Here is a 19,904-nt window from a genome sequence, read left to right as displayed (position 1 = left end):
AGCATGGGCCAACTTCAGCCATCAAGGTGTTTTGGACTTCAACTCCCACAATTCCCAACAGTCGGTAGATGCACCCCCTACTCACACCCAAAGCCACTCATCCAAAAATGTTCATTTTGATCAGGAAAGGCTGAGCCCAGATGTGTCCATTTATAAGGATCGACTTCAATTCCCATCAGCCCCAGTCTTGATAAGGAACAATAACACTATGTAACACAATTTCTGTTCCTGGGTTATCAATGTCATTTGATATTGGTTCTATCAATAAAAACATAGGAAAAGTTAATTAAACTGCAAAAACGTCTTTGCAGGAGAAACATCCTGCTATATCAGGTATGGGCAAACTTGGGCCCTCCAGGTGTTTTGGACTTCAACTCCCACAATTCCTAACAGCCTACCGGCTGTTAGGAATTGTGGGAGTTGAAGTCCAAAACTCCTGGAGGGCCCAGGTTTGCTCATGCCTATGCTATAGCATATTTTGCTTTATGAATATCTCAGAGTCTCAACCAATTCAACCACAAAAACTTAAGCTTCTGTGGTATAACAACTACTTTCAAAATAAGGACCACACAATTAAACAGGAACAGAAAACATTTCAATTTTTGTTACATAAGTGTAATGCTTGCTGGGTATTGATCCGGAGGGGTGTTCCCTTTGCCAACACACACAGAAAGAGGCACCGTTTCGGAAAATATGCTTTTAATCATTTTTGTGTGTCAAGTAGATACAATCTGCAAACTCTTAAAAATTCCTGGATGGACGGAAAACATGTCTGTCACAGGTCCACACAGCACACAGCCAGAAATTCAGGTTGCAGCAGCTGCCACTGGAAGGAAAAAGGGGCCACAAAGACATGACGTGGATGGCAGGAAGCCCCAAGGGCTGCTGGAGATGGACGGAAGTGACAAGAATGGACAGTGGTCAGAGAGGAGAGCGATGGGAGATCCAGGGGCGATTATCTGCAGGGACAGAACCAAGGTGACCAATGCCACGACATGGCAGGGTCGACGCGCAACAAGGATAGTCATTGGGCAGAGAAGATAACAACAGGAGATCCTCTCTGCAGGGATTACTCTTCACTGGGACAAAACCAACGCCACTGACCACTCAAATGCCACTGACCATGGTGGGCAAAGAAAGCAGTGGGAGATTCACTCTGTATGGACTATTCTCTGCTTGGACGGGAAATGCTATTGGAGGTCACCATGCAGAGAACTTCCACAGGAGAGAAGGCCAACGAAATGGAGAAATGTGTTGTGGACGAAAGGAAGAAAGTGTCCTTTTTCTACCAGGCACAAGACAGGGTCAATGGGAGATCTGCTCTGCAAGGACTATTAGCTGCTGGGGAAGAACGGGACTGACCAATGCTCCCAACGGCCAAAATGCCACTGCCTAGAAGACCCTTCCCTATGGCAGGTTCAATGTGTGGCCATAATACCTCGGAGCAAAGGCCAGCGTAAGGGGGAAGGGGTCCCTTTTCTCAAGAGGACTGGGACCAAGCCCTCAGAACCGAGTCGGCGCGAACCTTTTAAAGTGCCCAAAGTCCAGCATCCATTGTGCGTATAGGAGAAGGGGGCTGATGGAGGGTCCTCCTGCTCTCCTCCATCGATCCCCAAACACAATATCGCTCCAGTCCGTAAAGAGGGAAACCAACCAAGGCACACACAGGTTTTAAGCCTTGCTTCTACCGGATGGGTCCAAGGCTGCCCCACAAACACAGCATGGGAAGTGGGTGGGAAAGTGTCTCACATTCATTCTCTATCATGGATACACACACATACCCTGAGCCTCCATGTTCCTGCTGGAAACTCTGGGCACAAGGGGAGGTTATTGCATTGATCCGGCTTTCCAACCCAATAAGACAGCGAACGCGGAGATCCACTTGACCCCCGGTGCTGTGGGACTCAGTGGGTTTCCCAGAGAGGAGGGGGACCGTATCTGATCCGCCTCTATCCCCAGAAGGCTGTCCAGAGAAGGCAGGATGTGGAAAGGTGCACCACCACCAACACCCCACAGTAGGACGGGGAGGGACGGGAGGGGTCACGGGGCCCCTTCGTAGTTCAGCACGTAGTAGTCGTGGACGTACATCAGGACGGCAATGGGCTGCCCAATGATCAGGGAGATCCAGACGGCGGCATTGCTGTAGTTGCCCCGGAGGAAGCGCCCCACAAACCAGGCCAAGGGGATCTATGGGGGGAAAGAGGGAAGGAAAGGTCAGGCCAAAGAGGAAAAGTGGACAATAGACTCCTACTGATGCGGCCTACAATTGCATTGGGTTCTTTAAAGACCCCGGGTCAGGCATGGGCAAACTTGGGCCCTCCAGGTGTTTTGGACTTCAACTCCCACAATCCCTAACAGCCTACCGGCTGTTAGGAATTGTGGGAGTTGAAGTCCAAAACACCTGGAGGACCAAAGTTTGCCTACGCCTACCTAAGGGCCATCCAGCCCCAACCCCTTTCTGCCCTAAAAGAAGACACAATCCAAGCTTTCCCAACAGATCATCATCATCATCATCATCATCATCATCATCATTTAATTACTTATTAATCGCCCTCCATCCAAGATGCTCTAGACCAGGGGTCCCCAAACTAAGGCCCGGGGGCCGGATGTGGCCCTCCAAGGTCATTGACCTGGCCCCCGCCCTCAGTTTTATAATATAATATTTTTATATCATTTTAAATAATATAATATATTGTATATACATATAATATTGATAATAATATTATGTTATACAATATAATACTAATAATAATACCATATAATAATATTAATTATATGTTATATATTACATATAATATTACAGTATAGCGGTATAGTTCAATATAGTAATATATAATGCTAATATTGTGCTATGCTAATAATATAATATATTGTATGTACATATAGCTGCTCTGAGTCCCCTTCGGGGTGAGAAGGGCGGGATATAAATGTAGTAAATAAATGTAGTAAAGGGATAAATAAATAATTTTAGATTTAAGCTCGCCCAAAGTCTGAAATGACTTGAAGGCACACAACAATAACAATCCTAATTAACTTGACTATCTCATTGGCCAGAAGCAGGCCCACACTTCCCATTGAAATCCTAGAATCATAGAATCATAGAATCATAGAATAGTAGAGTTGGAAGAGACCTCAAGGGCCATCTAGTCCAACCCCCTGCTAAGAAGCAGGAAATCGCATTCAAAGCACCCCCGACAGATGGCCATCCAGCCTCTGCTTAAAAGCCTCCAAAGAAGGAGCCTCCACCACGGCCCGGGGGAGAGAGTTCCACTGCCGAACAGCCCTTCTCACAGTGAGGAAGTTCTTCCTGATGTTCAGGTGGAATCTCCTTTCCTGTAGTTTGAAGCCATTGTTCCGTGTCCTAGTCTGCAGGGCAGCAGAAAACAAGCTTGCTCCCTCTTCCCTATGACTTCCCTTCACGTATTTGTACATGGCTCTCATCATGTCTCCTCTCAGCCTTCTCTTCTGCAGGCTAAACATGCCCAGCTCTTTAAGCCGCTCCTCATAGGGCTTGTTCTCCAGACCCTTCATCATTTTAGTCGCCCTCCTCTGGACGCTTTCCAGCTTGTCAGCATCTCCCTTCATCTGCGGTGCCCAAAACTGGACACAGTATTCCAGGTGTGGTCTGACCAAGGCAGAATAGAATAAGGGGGAGCATGACTTCCCTGGATCTAGACGCTATTCCCCTATTGATGAGGCCAAAATCCCATTGGCTTTTTTAGCTGCCGCATCACATTGTTGGCTCATGTTTAACTTGTTGTCCACGAGGACTCCAAGATCTTTTTCGCACACACTGCTGTCAAGCCAGGCGTCCCCCATTCTGTATCTTTGATTTCCATTTTTTCTGCCGAAGTGAAGTATCTTGCATTTGTCCCTGTTGAACTTCATTTTGTTAGTTTCGGCCCATCTCTCTAGTCTGTCAAGATCGTTTTGAATTCTGCTCCTGTCTTCTGGAGTGTTAGCTATCCCTCCGAGTTTGGTGTCATCTGCAAACTTGATGATCGTGCCTTCTAACCCTTCGTCTAAGTCGTTAATAAAGATGTTGAACAGAACCGGGCCCAGGACGGAGCCCTGCGGCACTCCACTTGTCACTTCTTTCCATGATGAAGACGACGCATTGGTGAGCACCCTTTGGGTTCGTTCACTTAGCCAATTGCAGATCCACCTAACCGTAGTTTTGTCTAGCCCACATTTTACTAGTTTGTTTGCCAGAAGGTCGTGGGGGACTTTGTCGAAGGCCTTACTGAAATCTAGATATGCTACATCCACGGCATTCCCTGTATCGACCCAACTCGTAACTCTATCGAAAAAAGAGATCAGATTAGTCTGGCATGACTTGTTTTTGGTAAATCCGTGTTGACTATTAGCAATGACCGCATTTGTTTCTAAGTGTTTGCAGACCACTTCCTTAATGATCTTTTCCAGAATCTTGCCTGGTATTGATGTGAGGCTGACCGGACGGTAATTGTTTGGGTCGTTCTTTTTTCCCTTCTTGAAGATAGGGACCACATTCGCCCTCCTCCAATCTGCTGGGACTTCTCCTGTTCTCCAAGAACTCTCGAAGATGATTGCCAGTGGTTCTGAAATAACTTCCGCTAGTTCCTTCAATACTCTTGGATGTAGCTGATCCGGCCCTGGGGACTTGAATTCGTTTAGAGTGGCCAGGTGTTCCTGGACAACTTGTTTCCCTATTTGGGGTTGGATTTCCCCCAATCCTTCGTCCATTCCATGTTGCTGAGGTTGAAGATGGCTTTCTTTTTGTGAGAAGACCGAGGCAAAGAAGGCATTAAGCAGTTCTGCCTTTTCCCTATCCCCTGTCACCATCACCCCATCTACTCCTTGCAGTGGCCCTATCGCCTCCTTTTTCTTCCTTTTTCTACCAACATAAGCAAAAAAACCTTTTTTGTTGTTTTTTATGTCCCTGGCAAGCCTGAGCTCATTTTGCGCTTTAGCCTTGCGAACCTTTTCCCTACAGGAGTTGGCTATACGTTTGAATTCTTCTTTGGTGATTTCTCCCCTTTTCCACTTCTTGTGCATGTCACTTTTGAGCTTTAGCTCAGTTAGAAGTTCTTTGGACATCCATTCTGGCTTCTTTGCACTTGTCTTATTTTTCTTCTTTGTTGGCACTGTTTGCATTTGCGCCTTGAGTATTTCACTTTTGAAAAACTCCCATCCATCCTTAACTCCCTTGTTTTTTAATATCGGCGTCCATGGAATGCCGCTCAGTAATTCCTTCATTTTTTGGAAGTCAGCTCTCTTAAAGTCCAGAATGCGTGTTTGACTTGTCTTAGTTTCAGCATTCCTTTGTATTGCAAACTGCAGGAACACATGGTCACTTGCCCCTAAGGATCCAACCACTTCAACTGTATTGATCAGGTCTTCCACATTTGTTAAGATTAGATCAAGAGTTGCTGATCCCCTTGTTGCCTCTTCTACCTTCTGGACCATAAAATTATCTGCAAGGCAAGTGAGGAATTTGTTGGACTTTGTACTCTTGGCTGAGTTTGTTTTCCAGCAGATATCGGGATAATTGAAATCGCCCATGACTACTGTATCTCTTCTTTGTGCCTGTTTGGTCAGCTGTTGACAGAAGGCTTCATCAAGTCCTTCATCCTGACTCGGAGGTCTGTAGTAGACACCCACGACAAGATCTTTTTGAGTCCCGGTTCCCTTGATTCTTATCCAGATGCTTTCAAGCTGGTTTCCCGGATTACAGTCTTGCATTTCTTCTGCAACGTAACTGTTTTTGACATATAAAGCTACTCCCCCTCCTCTCCCCTTTGTTCTATTTATGTGAAAGAGGTTATAGCCCTCAATGGTTAAATTCCAGTGATGGGAGTCATCCCACCAGGTTTCAGTGATGCCTATGACATCGTATGTGTGGTGCTGTGCTAGGAGTTGGAGTTCGTCTTGCTTATTTCCCATGCTCTGAGCATTAGTGTAAAGACATGTAAGCCCCTGTGACCTCCCCTCGAACTGTTTATTTGGGATTATTGTGCTCTCTGTACTTGGTCCTTGCTGTGTTTGTGCAGCCCTCCGTTTAGCCTTACGGCGGTTCCCTGTGGTCGTGGGTAATATAGTGTTCGCCAGGCTGTTGTTCCCCTCCCCCAGTGGATTTAGTTTAAAGTGCGCCTGATGAGGTTTGTGAGTCTGTGTGCAAAAAGATGTTTTCCTACTTGTGTGAGATGCACCCCATCGCTTGCCAGTAGTCCATCCTCTTGGAAGAGTAGACCATGGTCAAGGAAGCCAAAATGCTCCTCTTGACACCATTTTCTGAGCCAGTTATTGACCTGTACTATTTTTCCGGCCCTTGTAGAGCCATGTCCTACAACGGGGAGGAGGGATGAAAAGATCACATGTACATTATACAGTTTTAGCTTTGTTCCCAGAGCTCGAAAATCATTTGTGATCTTTTGAAAAGTATGCCTAGCGGTGTCATTGGTACCTACATGAATCAACATAAGGTGGGGAGGGTGATGGGGCTTTAGGAGCCTGCTGAGCCTCTGAGTGATATGGTGTATTTTTGCCCCCGGGAGGCAGCATGTTTCTCGAGCCATCCCATCCGGTCTGGAAATGATGGCTTCCGTTCCTCTAAGGAGGGAGTCACCTACTACCAAGACCTGTTTCCTTTGAGGATTGACAGGGTCCCTTTTGTGCAAGACAGTGTGTATGTCCCCTGAAGAGTGTTCCTGTTGAAGTGAATCATGTAGGTGTAAAGTGTTGTCCTCCTCCTCAACATCCCCAGTGCATTCATCAATGACAATCCATTGAGATACATCCGAGAGCCCATTACTCTCCCAAGGATGTTCCTGTTGCTCCTGGTCTATGATTGGGGGTGGAGCATTTGCATGATTACATAAGTGTGACTGTGGTGATGCACTGTCCCTGTCAGGGCTATCCCCTGCGCATTGATCCAGGATGGTCCACTGAGTGGTATCTAAGAAACTGTGGTCCTCCACAAGATGTGTTTCCTGATTGTATGTTAATGATGTAAGAATTTCAAATCTGTTGTGTAAATGCAGCTGAGCAGCGGAGTTCTGCGGAGGCTGCCTGGTCCTGCGTCTCCTTCTATGGGTGACCTCCTTCCAAGCCTGAGGGTTGTCTACCTTTGAGTTGATCTCCCCATAAGGTTCCTGATCATGGTCTTGGTGGTGTTGGTGTGATGCAGGCTGCTGATCTACAGCAGCGTGTTGTGCAGTGTCCAAGAAGAGCTCGAGTGCCTGAATGTCCTTAAGGGTCTTAATACGGTGCTCGAGCTGTTGGATCCTCTGCTCCATCAGAGTCATCTGTTTGCATTTGGAGCAGATGTAGTTGTCTAGTTTTTGTGTGAAAAAGCGGAACATGCCACAGCTGGTGCATGTGATGGGAATGTTTTGCTTTTGTTGCATCTCTTGGTGAGCGTGGTGGCCAAGTGGGATCTTTGTACAGTTAAGTAATATGCACGCACTTTATGTGCAGACTGCAACAAACCACGTCTTTGTGTATTTGTTTATGTTGCTTTGTTTCCTGTATGTACTGCAAAGGATAGTTAGTAAAGGTGCCTTTTATCAATGCCTGCTGTCAATCAACTTAAGTACCTGGCTCTCTTTCAACACAACAGTCACACAACAGTTAGACTTTGACCACAGGAGCCAAGCCCAAACTCAGTTTAAAATCTTAGCCAAATCTTAGCCAAATCCTACCTGAAGCCAGGGAGCAAAAATGTCCTCCTGCTTCCTCTGCTTCTGCAAGAACCAACTGCCCTTCTGGGATCAGGCTCTGGCAGAAACTCACACTGGCAAATAAAGCTTTCCCAGAAACTCAATTAACAGGGGACAATGCCTGCTGTCAATCAACTTAAGTACCTGGCTCTCTTTCAACACAACAGTCACACAACAGTTAGACTTTGACCACAGGAGCCAAGCCCAAACTCAGTTTAAAATCTTAGCCAAATCTTAGCCAAATCCTACCTGAAGCCAGGGAGCAAAAATGTCCTCCTGCTTCCTCTGCTTCTGCAAGAACCAACTGCCCTTCTGGGATCAGGCTCTGGCAGAAACTCACACTGGCAAATAAAGCTTTCCCAGCTTTCCTGATAGGTTTGTGTTGGTTACAATTGTTTTCATTTTTAAATATTGTATTGTTCTTTCATTGTTGTTGTTGTTTTGCACTACAAATAAGTGCCGTGTGCATAGGAATTTGTTCGGTTTGTTTTTTAATGATAATCCGGCCCCTCCACAGTCTCAAGGATTGTGGACTGGCCCTCTGCTTTAAAAGTTTGAGGACCCCTGCTCTAGACAATTTACAAGCTAAATTGTAAATGATAAAAATACATACATACATATACAGTAGAGTCTCACTTATCCAACACTCACTTATCCAAAGTTCTGGATTATCCAACGCATTTTTGTAGTTAATGTTTTCAATATATCATGATATTTTGGTGCTAAATTCGTAAATACAGTAATTACTACATAGCATTACTGTGTATTGAACTACGTTTTCTGTCAAATTTGTTGTATAACATAATGTTTTGGTGCTTAATTTGTAAAATCATAACCTAATTTGATGTTTAATAGGTTTTTCCTTAATCTCTCATTATCCAACATATTCGCTTATCCAACGTTCTGCTGGCCCATTTACGTTGGATAAGCGAGACTCTACTGTATTGATAAAATTAACATAGATGCCCATCCCGCCCCTGAAGAGAAGAAGACTCCGCCAGACTCCCTGGCAGCACCTCCTCTTATGGCCAGTAAGTCCTTCCTAACGTTTAGGTGGAATCTCTTTTGCTGCAATTTGAATCCATGGCTCCATAGTGTCCTGTTCTTTAGAGCAGCAGAAAATAGGCTTTGGCCCTTCCTCCTGAATGTGACCTCCTTTCCAATATTTCGAGCTGTCCCATTCTTGAAGGCGAAATATCCTAAGCCGCTTGGATTCATGGTTTCTAGTCCTTTGGCCACGTTGTTCACCCTTCTCTCTTGCCCATCTCCTTCTTGAATGGCTTTGCCCGGAATATAGGGTTATTATTCAAGGAGAGATGTGACCAAAGCAGAACAGAGAATGGGACCCAAACACTAGACGCCTGTTGATGCGCTTCTTCGTGTCATGCTGTCCCTTAGGGCAGGCATGGGCAAACTTGGGCCCTCCAGATGTTCTGGACTTCAACTTCCACAATCCCTAACAGCCTACCCATGCCTGATATAAATCCCTCTCACATGCACTGTTTCCAAGCCAGGTGTCACCGCTGCAATTCATTTTCTTGCTTCTGACTCAGCTTCTCTAATCTGTGATGGTCATTTAAGATCCTGATGCTGTCCTCTTGGTATTATCTATCTCTCCTGTTTTTGGCAAATTTGATCAGCAAGCCTTCTATTCCATTGTCCAAGTCATTGATAAAGATGTTGAGTCACACGGGGCCCAGCTACAAGACACCAAAAGTCACTTCTCAGGATGAAGAGGAGCCATTGGGCAGCAGCACCCTTTGGGTTTGACCATTAACCAGTTCCCACTCCACCAAACAAAAGCATTGTCCAGCTCACATTTATTAGATTTCTTTGTGAGCATGTCATGGACAATGTTCTTAAAGGCCTTGCTAAATTCTAGACATGCTTTCTGTCAATGTGGTGGAAGCTCCTTCCTTGGAAGCTTTCAAACAGAGGCTGGGTGGCCATCTGTCAGGGGTAATTTGTGCTTTTCCTGCATTGGGGGGGTTGGATGGATTAGATGGGCCATGTGGTCTCTTCCAACTCTATGATTCTATGATTTTCTGAGCAAAGTACAAAGTGCTGACAACTCCCAATGGTATTTCCTTCAACTACCAAACTATATTTAAAAAAGAGACAAGGTTCGTCTGTCATGACTTGTTTTTGAGATACCCTCAATGTCCAAGAGTGAAGTCCATTTACAAGTGGAGCAAGTTCATTTTGAAAGTTCCTTTATTGCTTTCAAGTTTTATGCCTTTATCATAAAATCATAGTTGGAAGAGACCACATTGGCCATCTAGTCCAATCCCATTCTGCATTAATGCAGGAAAAGCACCATCAAAGTACCCCCGACAGATGGCACCCACCCTCTGTTTAAAAGCCTCCAAAGAAGGAACTTCTTTGGAACCTCACCAGACCCTGAGGAAGAGAGTTCCACTGCTGAACAGCTCTTACAGTCAGGAAGTTCTTCCTAATGTTCATGCAGAATCTCTTTTCCTGTCATTATTGACTCATGGGTGCTTTTCTCTCAGAAAGCACATGGAACCATAACAGAAATCTATCACGAACTGCAAAAAAGTAAAGTTATACGCTAACCTTTTCAAACAATGCATGAGAATAGTACAGGGCCCTACCTGAGCTGCCATCCCCATGAAGGCCCAGAGCCGGAACATCTTCAAGGGAACGCTCACCAGGTACTGCAAGGAGGAGCAAAGAGAAAACATGTATGTATGGCATGTAGGCCCTTGTGAGTGACCCCTTTGCGCATGCAACTTCACCACTGACCTCGTGGAAGAAGGCCGAAGCCAAGAAGACGGCGACCTGAGCTGGATATTTCCCGAGGCCCCTTTTCATCATGGGCTTGTAGAAATGTCTGCAGGCGCAAGAGAGAGGGGGCCAAAGGTTAACCTCTGGAGAAGGGGAGAAGCCCTCCTGCGTAAGGGTGCATGAAGGAAAGACACAAAGAAGGGGGGAAAGGATAGAAGAAGGAACAGAGTAGGAAGGTGGGAACAGAAGGGAGGGAGAGAAGAGAGACAAAGAAAGGGAGGTAATGGAATAGGAGGAAAACACCACAAGGAAAAAAAGGGGGAGGGAGCAAACAACAACAACAACAATAATGTTTTTATCATGTCAGAAGCAACTTGAGAACATACTGCAGGTAGCTTCTGGTGTGAGACAATTAGCAGTTTACGTTATCCAGGGGATGCCCAGATGTGTTACCATCCTGCTGGGAGGCTTCTCTCATGTTCCTGAAACCTAGAGCTGACAGACGGGAGCTTGCCCCATGTCAGAGATTCGAACTGGCAACCTTCAGGTCAGCAGTTTAGCTGGCACAAGAGTTTTAACTCATTGCGCCAGTGCGGCTCCTTAGCAAACTAATACATACAATTGTTATATTGGTATGTTTGTTTCTAACTTAGTTTTGTATTTTATGTAATAAGAATAAGAATAATATTTATTTATTTACTTATTTTATATCCCGCTCTTCTCCCCCAGGGGAACTCAGAGCGGTCTAATAATAATAATAATAATAAATAATAATAATAATAATAATAATAATAATAATACTTTATTTATACCCATGCCACCATTTTCCATAGGTGCTCAGGGCGGCTTATAAAATGGCACACAAAGATGCCATACATAAAATACATAATACATAAAATAAAATACATCAACATGAAAACAGTAATAAAATTACATATACCAGATATATAAATTGGATAAAACCTCTATTAAAATAGAATCAGTTAAATAATAATAATAATAATAACAACTTTATTTTTATACCCCGCCCCATCTCCCCGAAGGGACTTGGGGCGGCTTACATGGGGCCTGGCCCGATAAAACAAACAAATAACAGTAACAAAGCAATAAAACAATTATCCCAGTAAAAAACATCAACATCAATAAAAACAATCATTAAAATCAACAAGCAGGATACAGTATTAAAAACAGGAGACTAAGTCGTAGATCCCAGGCAAAGTGCAGAGTATTACGAAATAGGGAAAGGAAATTTCATAGTTGAATGGACAATAAAGTGCGGTATAAAATGACAAGACAACAACAAAGGACTATTATGGAATGGACAGATAGATCAATCCAGCAACAATTAAACGTCAAAGGCCTTTTGGAAGAGCCAGGTTTTTAAGCTCTTCCGGAAGGAGAGGAGGGTAGGGGCCTGCCTGATCTCTCTAGGGAGCGAGTTCCAAAGCCGAGGGGCCACGGCGGAGAAGGCCCTCTCTCTCATCCCCACCAACCGTGACTGTGAGGGTGGTGGGAGCGAGAGAAGGGCCTCCCCCGACGAGCAAAGAGAACGTGTGGGTTCATAGAGGGAGATGCGGTCTCTAAGGTAGGTGGGTCCCAAACCATTTAGGGCTTGTAGGGTCCATGGAATCAATAAAAATCAAATAAAAGATCCATGGAATCAATATAGCTCAGCTGAATGCACAGAATGGGCTAAGTGATTGGCAATCAGTTCTGGTTACTGTCTAAACATTATAAATTGCCTGCTGGAAAAACCAAGTTTTCAGCTCTTCTTGAGAATGCTGTTACATGGGGACTTCTCTAGGTTCACTGGGGAGGGCGTTACAGGGCTGAGGGGCCACCACCAAGAAAGCCCTCTCCCTTGTCCCCACCAACTGCACTAGAGAAGAAGACAGGAATGAGAAAAGGGCCTTCCTGGCAGATCTTTGAGCATGCGCCGGTTCATAGGAGAAGATGCAGTCACGAAGACAGGCTGGACCCAAACCGTGAGTGAGAAAGTAAAGGGAAGTGAGATAAAAAGAGGAAGATGGTGAAGGGTGCACGGGTGTGGGGAAGGGGTTTTATTTTATGCGGGATAGGGGTTTTGGGTGCGTGCAGGGTTTGTTGTGTGTAATACGTTATATGTTTTTGTTTTGTTTGAATGTTAGGGTAAACTCTTATATTTAATTTCTAAAAAAAAAAAATGAGTAGAAACCTGGATTGAGAGTGGTGGATGACATGTGGAAAGAGCAGTTCTATATGTTTTGAGTAACAGATAATAATATGTACTGTGTGAGAATTGGCAGGCTGGTTGACTAATGTAGATATGCATGTACATTTCAAAATGATTGTTATCTGACTATATTTGCGATAATTTGCTGTTTTGTTATGTAACGTTTCATTAATAAACTGTTTACCCACAATAATAATAAAAAAAGGTGCTCAATGTAGTATACTATCAGTGATAGCATCATTGTAGTGGAATGCTATAATGTCCAATGTTACAACTCTTAGCATTCAGTTTTTAAGTTCTGTTTTCAGATCTTTTTAACGTCTCAGATTCTTGTACACAATTTGGAATGTTCTGATTAAAAACAATTAAAAGAGGAAGATGGAAGAAAAAAAAGGAACAGAATAAAGAGAATGTGTGATGGTAGTAGAAAGAGAAGGGGAAAAAGGAAGGAAGGAATAGAAGGGAAGAGAAGAGAAGGAAGAAAGACTAGAAAGAAAAGAGTAAAAGAACAGAATGCCAGAAGGTGGAGAGAGGAAGGGAAGTGAAAAAGAAAGAAGGGGAAATGCAAAAGGAAGAAAAGAATAGAGAAATAGAAAAAGAATGGGAAAGACAGGGAGGCTTCAAGCACGTGATGTGAGAGACAGTAAAGGGAGGTTGAGAAGGAAGGAAGAAGGGAGAGGAAATAGGAAAAATTAAAAGAAACAAAAGAGGAGAAAAGAAAAGAAGGGAAGGGAAGAGGAAGGGAAGAGGAAAGAAGGAAATGGAGAGGGGGTAAAAGTAGAGTGTGAGGGGAAAAAAGGAAGGAAAAAGGGAGACAGAGAAAGAAAAAAAGAAGTGAGACCCTCAGCAAAAGGAAAAAAGGGAACAAAAGGAAGAAAATAATGGCAAACAAGAGCAAAAGAATGGGGAAGACATATAGAGAGAAAAAGGAAGGAAGGAAGGAAGGAAGGTAGGAAGGAAGGGAAAAAAGAAAGAAGAAAGAGTGACAAGATAAAAGTATAGAGGGAGGGAAAGGATGAGAGAAGGAAGAGAAAAAAGGAGGGAGAGAGAGAGGAAGGGAGGTAAAATGATAGAAGGGGGAATGGAACAGACGAAGAGAAAGAATGAAAAGGAAAGAGCAAAAGAACAGAAAAGGGAGCAAGGCTTTCGGCATGTGATGTGGGCTGACCCCCAAGGGCCCTTTCATCCTGGGTGGGTGGCTGAGAGTCTCTCTGGTTAAGGGAAATACACCCTCCCCAACCCTCCTGGAGACTTGGTGCTGATTCAAGGCACCACCAACCCCTCCCCCCCCCACACACACACAAACACACTTCCTATTTTGAACCCCACCTGAGACATACCTGATGCACCACTTGTGGACGGGGATGTTCCAGTTCTGCCAGAAATAGGTCACAGACTCAGAGTTCCTGGAGGAGAAATGCAAGAGCAGAAAGAGGGGCAAAGAGAGAGACTGGGTCAAGAGCAGCTCCCTTTGTGTGTGTGTGTGTGTGTGTGTCAGGAGCAACCGGAGTTGCTTCTGGAGTGAGAGAATTGGCCGCCTGCAAGGACGTTGCCCAGGGGACATTGCCCGGATTTTTTGATGTTTTACCATCCTTGTGGGAGGCTTCTCTCCTGTCCCCGCATGGAGCTGGAGCTGAAAGAGGGAGCTCATCCGCACGCTCCCCAGGTGGGATTCGAACCTGGCAGCTTTCAGGTCAGCAACCCAACCTTCAAGTCACGAGGCTTTTATCCCCTAGGCCACCCTTTCAGTGACATGGCAGTTCCTATTTGAATTGTTATATGTTGTAGATTATAAATTACATTTATATTGTTATGGGTCGCTTTGTATCTTTATCAAGAGAAAATATAACATAGAACAACAACAACCTCTATATATGAAAATCAAAACGTATGTATGTATGTATGCCTGTGTTTGCACCACAAAGACTGTGGCCAGGTGAAGTGGCCCTCTGTGATGACACTGGGAAAGAAAGGGGACTCACTGGGAAAGAGGCGACATGTGATGATGATGATGCAACTCCCAGGATTCTACAACAGGCATATGGGCAAACTTTGGCCCTCCCGGCGTTTTGGACTTCAACTCCCACAACCAGCTGTTGGGAATTGTGGGAATTGAAGTCCAAAACACCGAGAGGGCCCAAGTTTGCCCATGCGTGTTCTACAGCCTTGGGCCTCGGCAGTTAAAGCGGTGCCAAACCAAATTCTACAGTGTAATATGCACTCTTAGAAAAGGGGGCTCAATTCGCACCCACACCTCAAGGGCCGACTCACCACCAGTCCCTGTAAAACTCCCGGTCCCCAAACTGCATGACTTCGGCAATGACGTTGAGGCTGGAGTGGAAGAACCAGTAGAAGAAGATCAGCCAGATCAGGTGGTTGGGGACCTGCCGGGGTTACAATGGAAAACAACAAGACAATTTAGCAGGACTCTGCCTGTTGCATCCTACTCTCTGAAGAATGAAGAAAAGAAGCTTTCTCCCTTTCCTCAATGGGAAATCTATCCAAATATGTCTCATGTCTCTTTCTCTCAGTCTTCTTTTCTCCCAGCTAAACATCACCAGCTCCCTCAGCCGTTCCTCAGAGGGATTCATAGTTTCCAGACCTTGGACCATTTTCTCACCCTTAAATCCTGTCCATATCCTTCCCTCCCAAATTGACCTCAGTTTCTTCAAAAGGCATGGGAAAGAGACCAATTGAGAAGACTTACAGCCAGCTTCAGGAGGCGCTCAATGATCCTGGAATAATCCATATCCTGAAAAAGAAAAAGAAAGTGGGAATTTGTCCCTTCTTGATTTCACAAGGCTTCCCAGGAGATTCATTAATATTATTATCATACTTATGTATAACGAGACTCAAAGCAGCAATTGTGTGTCATCCATGCTGGAACTGGGTGTAGTCAAAAGGCACTGCAAGAATCGTAAGAGCTGGAAGGGACCCAAAAAGGCCATCCAGTCCAGCCTCCGCCAAACAAGAAAAGCACAAAGTGCCCCTGAAAGATGGCCATCCACCATCTGCTTAAAAATCTCCAAAGAAGGAGCTTCTTCTAAACAGCTCTTACTGTTAAGAACCTTCTTCCTAATCTTTAGGTGGAATCTTTCCTCCTGCAATGTGAATGTATTTTTCCCCTGTGGAGAAGCTTGTTTTCTGGAGAAGCAGAAAGCAAGCCTTGCTCCACTCCTCAATGAGACCTCCTTTCCAATATTGAAACATGACTCTCATGTCCCTCTCAGCCTTCTCTCCCCCAAGATGAACATCCCCAGCCCTCTACAACAACAACACTTTATTTATATACTGCTCTATCTCCTATCTCAGGGCGGGTTACACATGGTAAACATTCAATACCAGCATACAACAATCCAATAATAACATCACAGTTTAAACATGATAAAAAATTAAAAACAATGTGCTCATTTGATATAAAAAGCCACTCCTCTCTTCAGATCTTTTACCATTTTGGGTTATTCCAAATCAGAATAGGACTAGGATTTCCCTGGATACAAATTCTTTCATTATGGGATCCAGCGTTCCCACACAACCAATGGAATAACCGGACCCTAATTCTATCTATCTATCTATCTATCTATCTATCTATCTATCTATCCATCCTAATTATGGGCCCCTGGTGGCACAGCGGGTTAAACCACTGAGCTGCTGAACTTGCTGACCAAAACGTCAGCGGTTCGAATCTGGGGAGCGGGGTGAGCACCTGCTGTTAGCCCCAGCTTCTGCCAAAGCTTCTGCAATGTGAAAACATGCAAATGTGAGTAGATCAATAGGTACCGCTCTGGCGGGAAGGTAACCGCGCTCCATGCAGTCATTCCAATGGCCACATGACCTTGGAGGCGTCTACGGACAACGCCGGCTCTTCCGCTTAGAAATGGAGATGAGCACCAACCCCCAGAGTCAGACATGACTGGACTTAACGTCAGGGGAAACCTTTACCTTTTTTATCCTAATTATATCCAAGGTGAAGCCTATGGAAAGTAGATTCCCTGGAGTTACATAGTGCAGAAAATTATTTAAAGTGTCAAAGCAGAGCCTTTTGAGAAATGTGAAAGTATGTTAGCAACAAAGAAAATTTAATATGTTGTTAAAGGCTTTCATGGCTGGAATTCACAGTGTTGTATGCCTGCCATAGATGTGGGAGAAATGTCGGGAGAGAATACTTCTGGAACATGGCCATACAGCCTGGAAAACACACAACAACCCAAAGAAAATTCACTCTCAGTCTGCAGCCCAGGAGTCTGGTAGAGTTGCCTTCTCTAGAGGTTTTTAAGCAGAAGCTGGACAGCCACCTACTAAGAGCACTTTGACTGTGGATTCAAGTCTCACAGAGGAAGGTTGGACTGGACGGTCTTTAGGGGTCCCTTCCAGCTCTAGCTGAATATAGGCTTTTGGCAATTCAGTGGAATCTCTTTATCTGGAGATTTGCAAACAGAAGCTGGATGGCTATCTGTTGGGAGGGGTTTGACCTGGCATTTCCGCATGGCTTTTGAGGTCCCCTCCAACTCTAGGATTCTATGTTCCTAATCTTCTTATAATCTCTTCCCAGCCAAATAAATGCAGAAAGCATCCCACAAGGTGTTAATACAAATGGATCCTTCCATGCCACTATGCCGCTGTTGACATTTTTGCCTGCTTTGTCTTCCTAGCTGCTTGAGCAAAGCAACAGTCATTTACAGAAAGGGAGAAGAAGAGCAGGCTCTGTAGCTTTGCTGCTAAGAAATGTTCCATCCCAGGTGACTTAAGAGGAGGTCTATGAGCACATTTTAGGCCAAAACAAGACTTTTCCAGGGGTTGGACTCCAATGCGACAAGGCCTGCCCCATCCTCAAGGCAAACCATACGGAACCCTTCTGCCCAGATGCACCACTGTGATGACTCATGGGCCTTGTAGTCCTGTTCCTAGTACTATTGTGGCAGATGAAGAGGAAAACATGGGGTTTTCGCCGGTTCAGCAAGAGCCGGAGTCTCTTCACCTGCAGGATGTTGATGTTTGCCCTCAAGAATTCAGCCAAACAGACCTTGGGCAGAACTCCCCCCCGTTTTCCAGGAGGGAAAATTATTCTAAAGATAGGGGAGTCAGGGAGGCTAATCACAGAAGCCTGAGAATCGCTGCCAAACAAATGGCTGATTAGGTCTGCTTCCCTTGGGAAATTCTAAGGAGTCATGCATCTGGACAGAGTTGGGTTTCGCTTCTCGTTCTCTAGAGGAAAACGAGACCCAATATAGGTGTTTGGCGCGAGGATTTCCTTGCGGAGTCAATTGATCAGCTTGAGGAGAGAGATCGTGTGTGGACTTCGTAATCCCAGTTCCTTGCTTCCCGGATCAAGCTTCAAGCCTTGCCTTGTCTCACGGTTTTACCACGGACTCTGTTTCATGCTTCATGTTCGTCTTGCCTCCAGTCACGGATCTAGCCAAGAATCAAGTTTATTTCCAGCCTTGTTGTCAAGCTTCATTGGACTTTAAAGACTCTGCTATTTCCCCACACTATTGCTTGGCAAAGTGTGTGTTTCGGTCAAGTGGATTAAAACTTTGAACTCTAATATCATTTATTGGACAATACATTTCTGGACTATATTTGACCTCATCTGAAAGGTCTGCTTCTGAACTATATTCTTCACTTGTTTTTATTGATTTTATATATTTCTTTAATAAAGATATTAGATAGAGACTGGCCTCTGTGTAAGGTTATTGGTGCTCTGCAGCCTGGGTCCTGACAACCACTTACCCGGAAAGGCTTCATGGAGTTCTGGATCGTGGGGACCATCCACTGCAAGAAAAGCACACAGAGCTGGGTGTAAAAGGGTTACCAGGCACCCTGAGGCCATCCAGTCCAATTCCGAGAGGCTCAACTGCTGCCAGGTTTGCAGAGGTCTTCTTCATCCCAAGGTACAGAAATGGTCAGCAAGGTACTCACCTGCTGGATCAGGCCCACCATCAGCTGAAGGAAGAAGAGCTGAAAGGAAGAAGAAGAGGAAGGTGTGAATGGGACCAAAGCCTGAGAGACCCTGAGAGCACACCCTTCCTCCATGTCCAGCTCATGGGAGTTGTAGTTTGATGAGGACTCTTTGGCAGGTGAAAGACCTTGGAGAAAATGCAACTCCTAGGACTTCATTGCACTGAGCCAAGGCAGTGAAAGTAGGAACCAACTGCAATCAGTCCCATCCTCTTCTGCTGTACAGGAAGACACAATTTAATCCCTTCCTGACAGATGGCCATCCAGCCTCTATTTAAAAGCCTTTAGAGGAGACTCCACCAGGACTCCCAGGCAGCAGCATCTTCCACAGTTCTTTCTAATGTTTTAAGGTGGAATCTCTTCTCCTATAGTTTGAACCCATGGCTCCATTGTGTCTCTGGAGCAGCAGAAAACAAGCTTGCCCCTCTCCTCAGTGTGACATCCGCTCAAATATTTAAACATGGCTCTCATGCTAGACACACCCAGCTCCCTCACCCAGTCTTGTCGTTCCGTCTTGTCGTTCTATGTTATGTTGCACCCTGAGTGGCTTTGTAAGCTATCCCGAGTCCCTTCAGGGAGATGGTGGTGAGATATAAAGTTTATTATTTATTACTATTGTCCATCTCCTCCTTGAATGGTTTTGCCCACAGGGCTATCATTGAAGGTGAGGCCTGACCCAAAGCAGAACAGAGTGGGACAATGACTTCTCTCAATCAAAACATTATACTCCTACTAATGCAGCCTAGATTTGCATTGGCTCTTATGCACAGTCCATGGACGCTGGGTGAAGGCACCTATGAATTAAAAATATCATGGAGAACAAGTACTTTTTCTCGTCTTCTCTCTCTCTCTCTCTCTCTCTCTCTCTCTCTCTCTCTCACACACACACACACACACACACACACACACACACAGGTGCCTCACCATCTCAAAGAGCCTGCGTAGCAGAAACCGCTTGCGAATGCGCGGGGAACGAGGGAAGTTCAGCTCGTAGCATAAGGTCGGTGCAAAGATGAAGTAGTACATATCTGCAAGAACCGAGCGGAGAAGATGCACTGGACTGGGGCAGAAGGAAAGAGTTGTCCCCTTCCTGCAAGGAAGGCTTCTGAAATCCCAGACAGATTTGACCACCTTGAGACATGAGACTCACCAGCCATGTTCTGGCCAACTGTCTTGCTGTTTCCCACCCATGACCTCTATGGGCTCATTACCTTTGTAGGTCAGGTTCGCTGGATAAGCCACGGCGCTCGGTGCCACATCCCCATTGGCTTTCTGGGGCCCAGGAG

At 45.1% G+C, this 19,904-nt stretch overlaps 1 protein-coding gene across 1 annotated transcript in view; it reads right to left on the bottom strand.

Moving 5' to 3' along the window:
- Positions 1–682: 682 nt before the first annotated feature.
- The window catches only part of dgat1 (diacylglycerol O-acyltransferase 1), a 54,341-nt gene continuing 35,119 nt past the window's right edge, over positions 683–19,904 (bottom strand). Inside the window, exons 8-17 of the mRNA XM_062979861.1 lie at positions 19,830–19,904; positions 19,543–19,646; positions 18,580–18,618; positions 18,391–18,432; positions 15,368–15,412; positions 14,932–15,044; positions 14,001–14,066; positions 10,467–10,554; positions 10,316–10,378; positions 683–2,187 (exon numbers count right to left, since the gene is read on the bottom strand). Coding sequence (XP_062835931.1) covers positions 2,041–2,187; positions 10,316–10,378; positions 10,467–10,554; positions 14,001–14,066; positions 14,932–15,044; positions 15,368–15,412; positions 18,391–18,432; positions 18,580–18,618; positions 19,543–19,646; positions 19,830–19,904 — 782 coding nt within the window. The 3' untranslated portion in view covers positions 683–2,040. The remainder of the gene's footprint in view (positions 2,188–10,315; positions 10,379–10,466; positions 10,555–14,000; positions 14,067–14,931; positions 15,045–15,367; positions 15,413–18,390; positions 18,433–18,579; positions 18,619–19,542; positions 19,647–19,829) is intronic.

The sequence above is a fragment of the Anolis carolinensis genome, chromosome 4, assembly GCF_035594765.1.
Source record: "Anolis carolinensis isolate JA03-04 chromosome 4, rAnoCar3.1.pri, whole genome shotgun sequence".
Taxonomy (NCBI): domain Eukaryota; kingdom Metazoa; phylum Chordata; class Lepidosauria; order Squamata; family Dactyloidae; genus Anolis; species Anolis carolinensis.
Note: the sequence above shows the minus strand (reverse complement) of the source record. Positions and strands in the feature narration are given on the sequence as shown.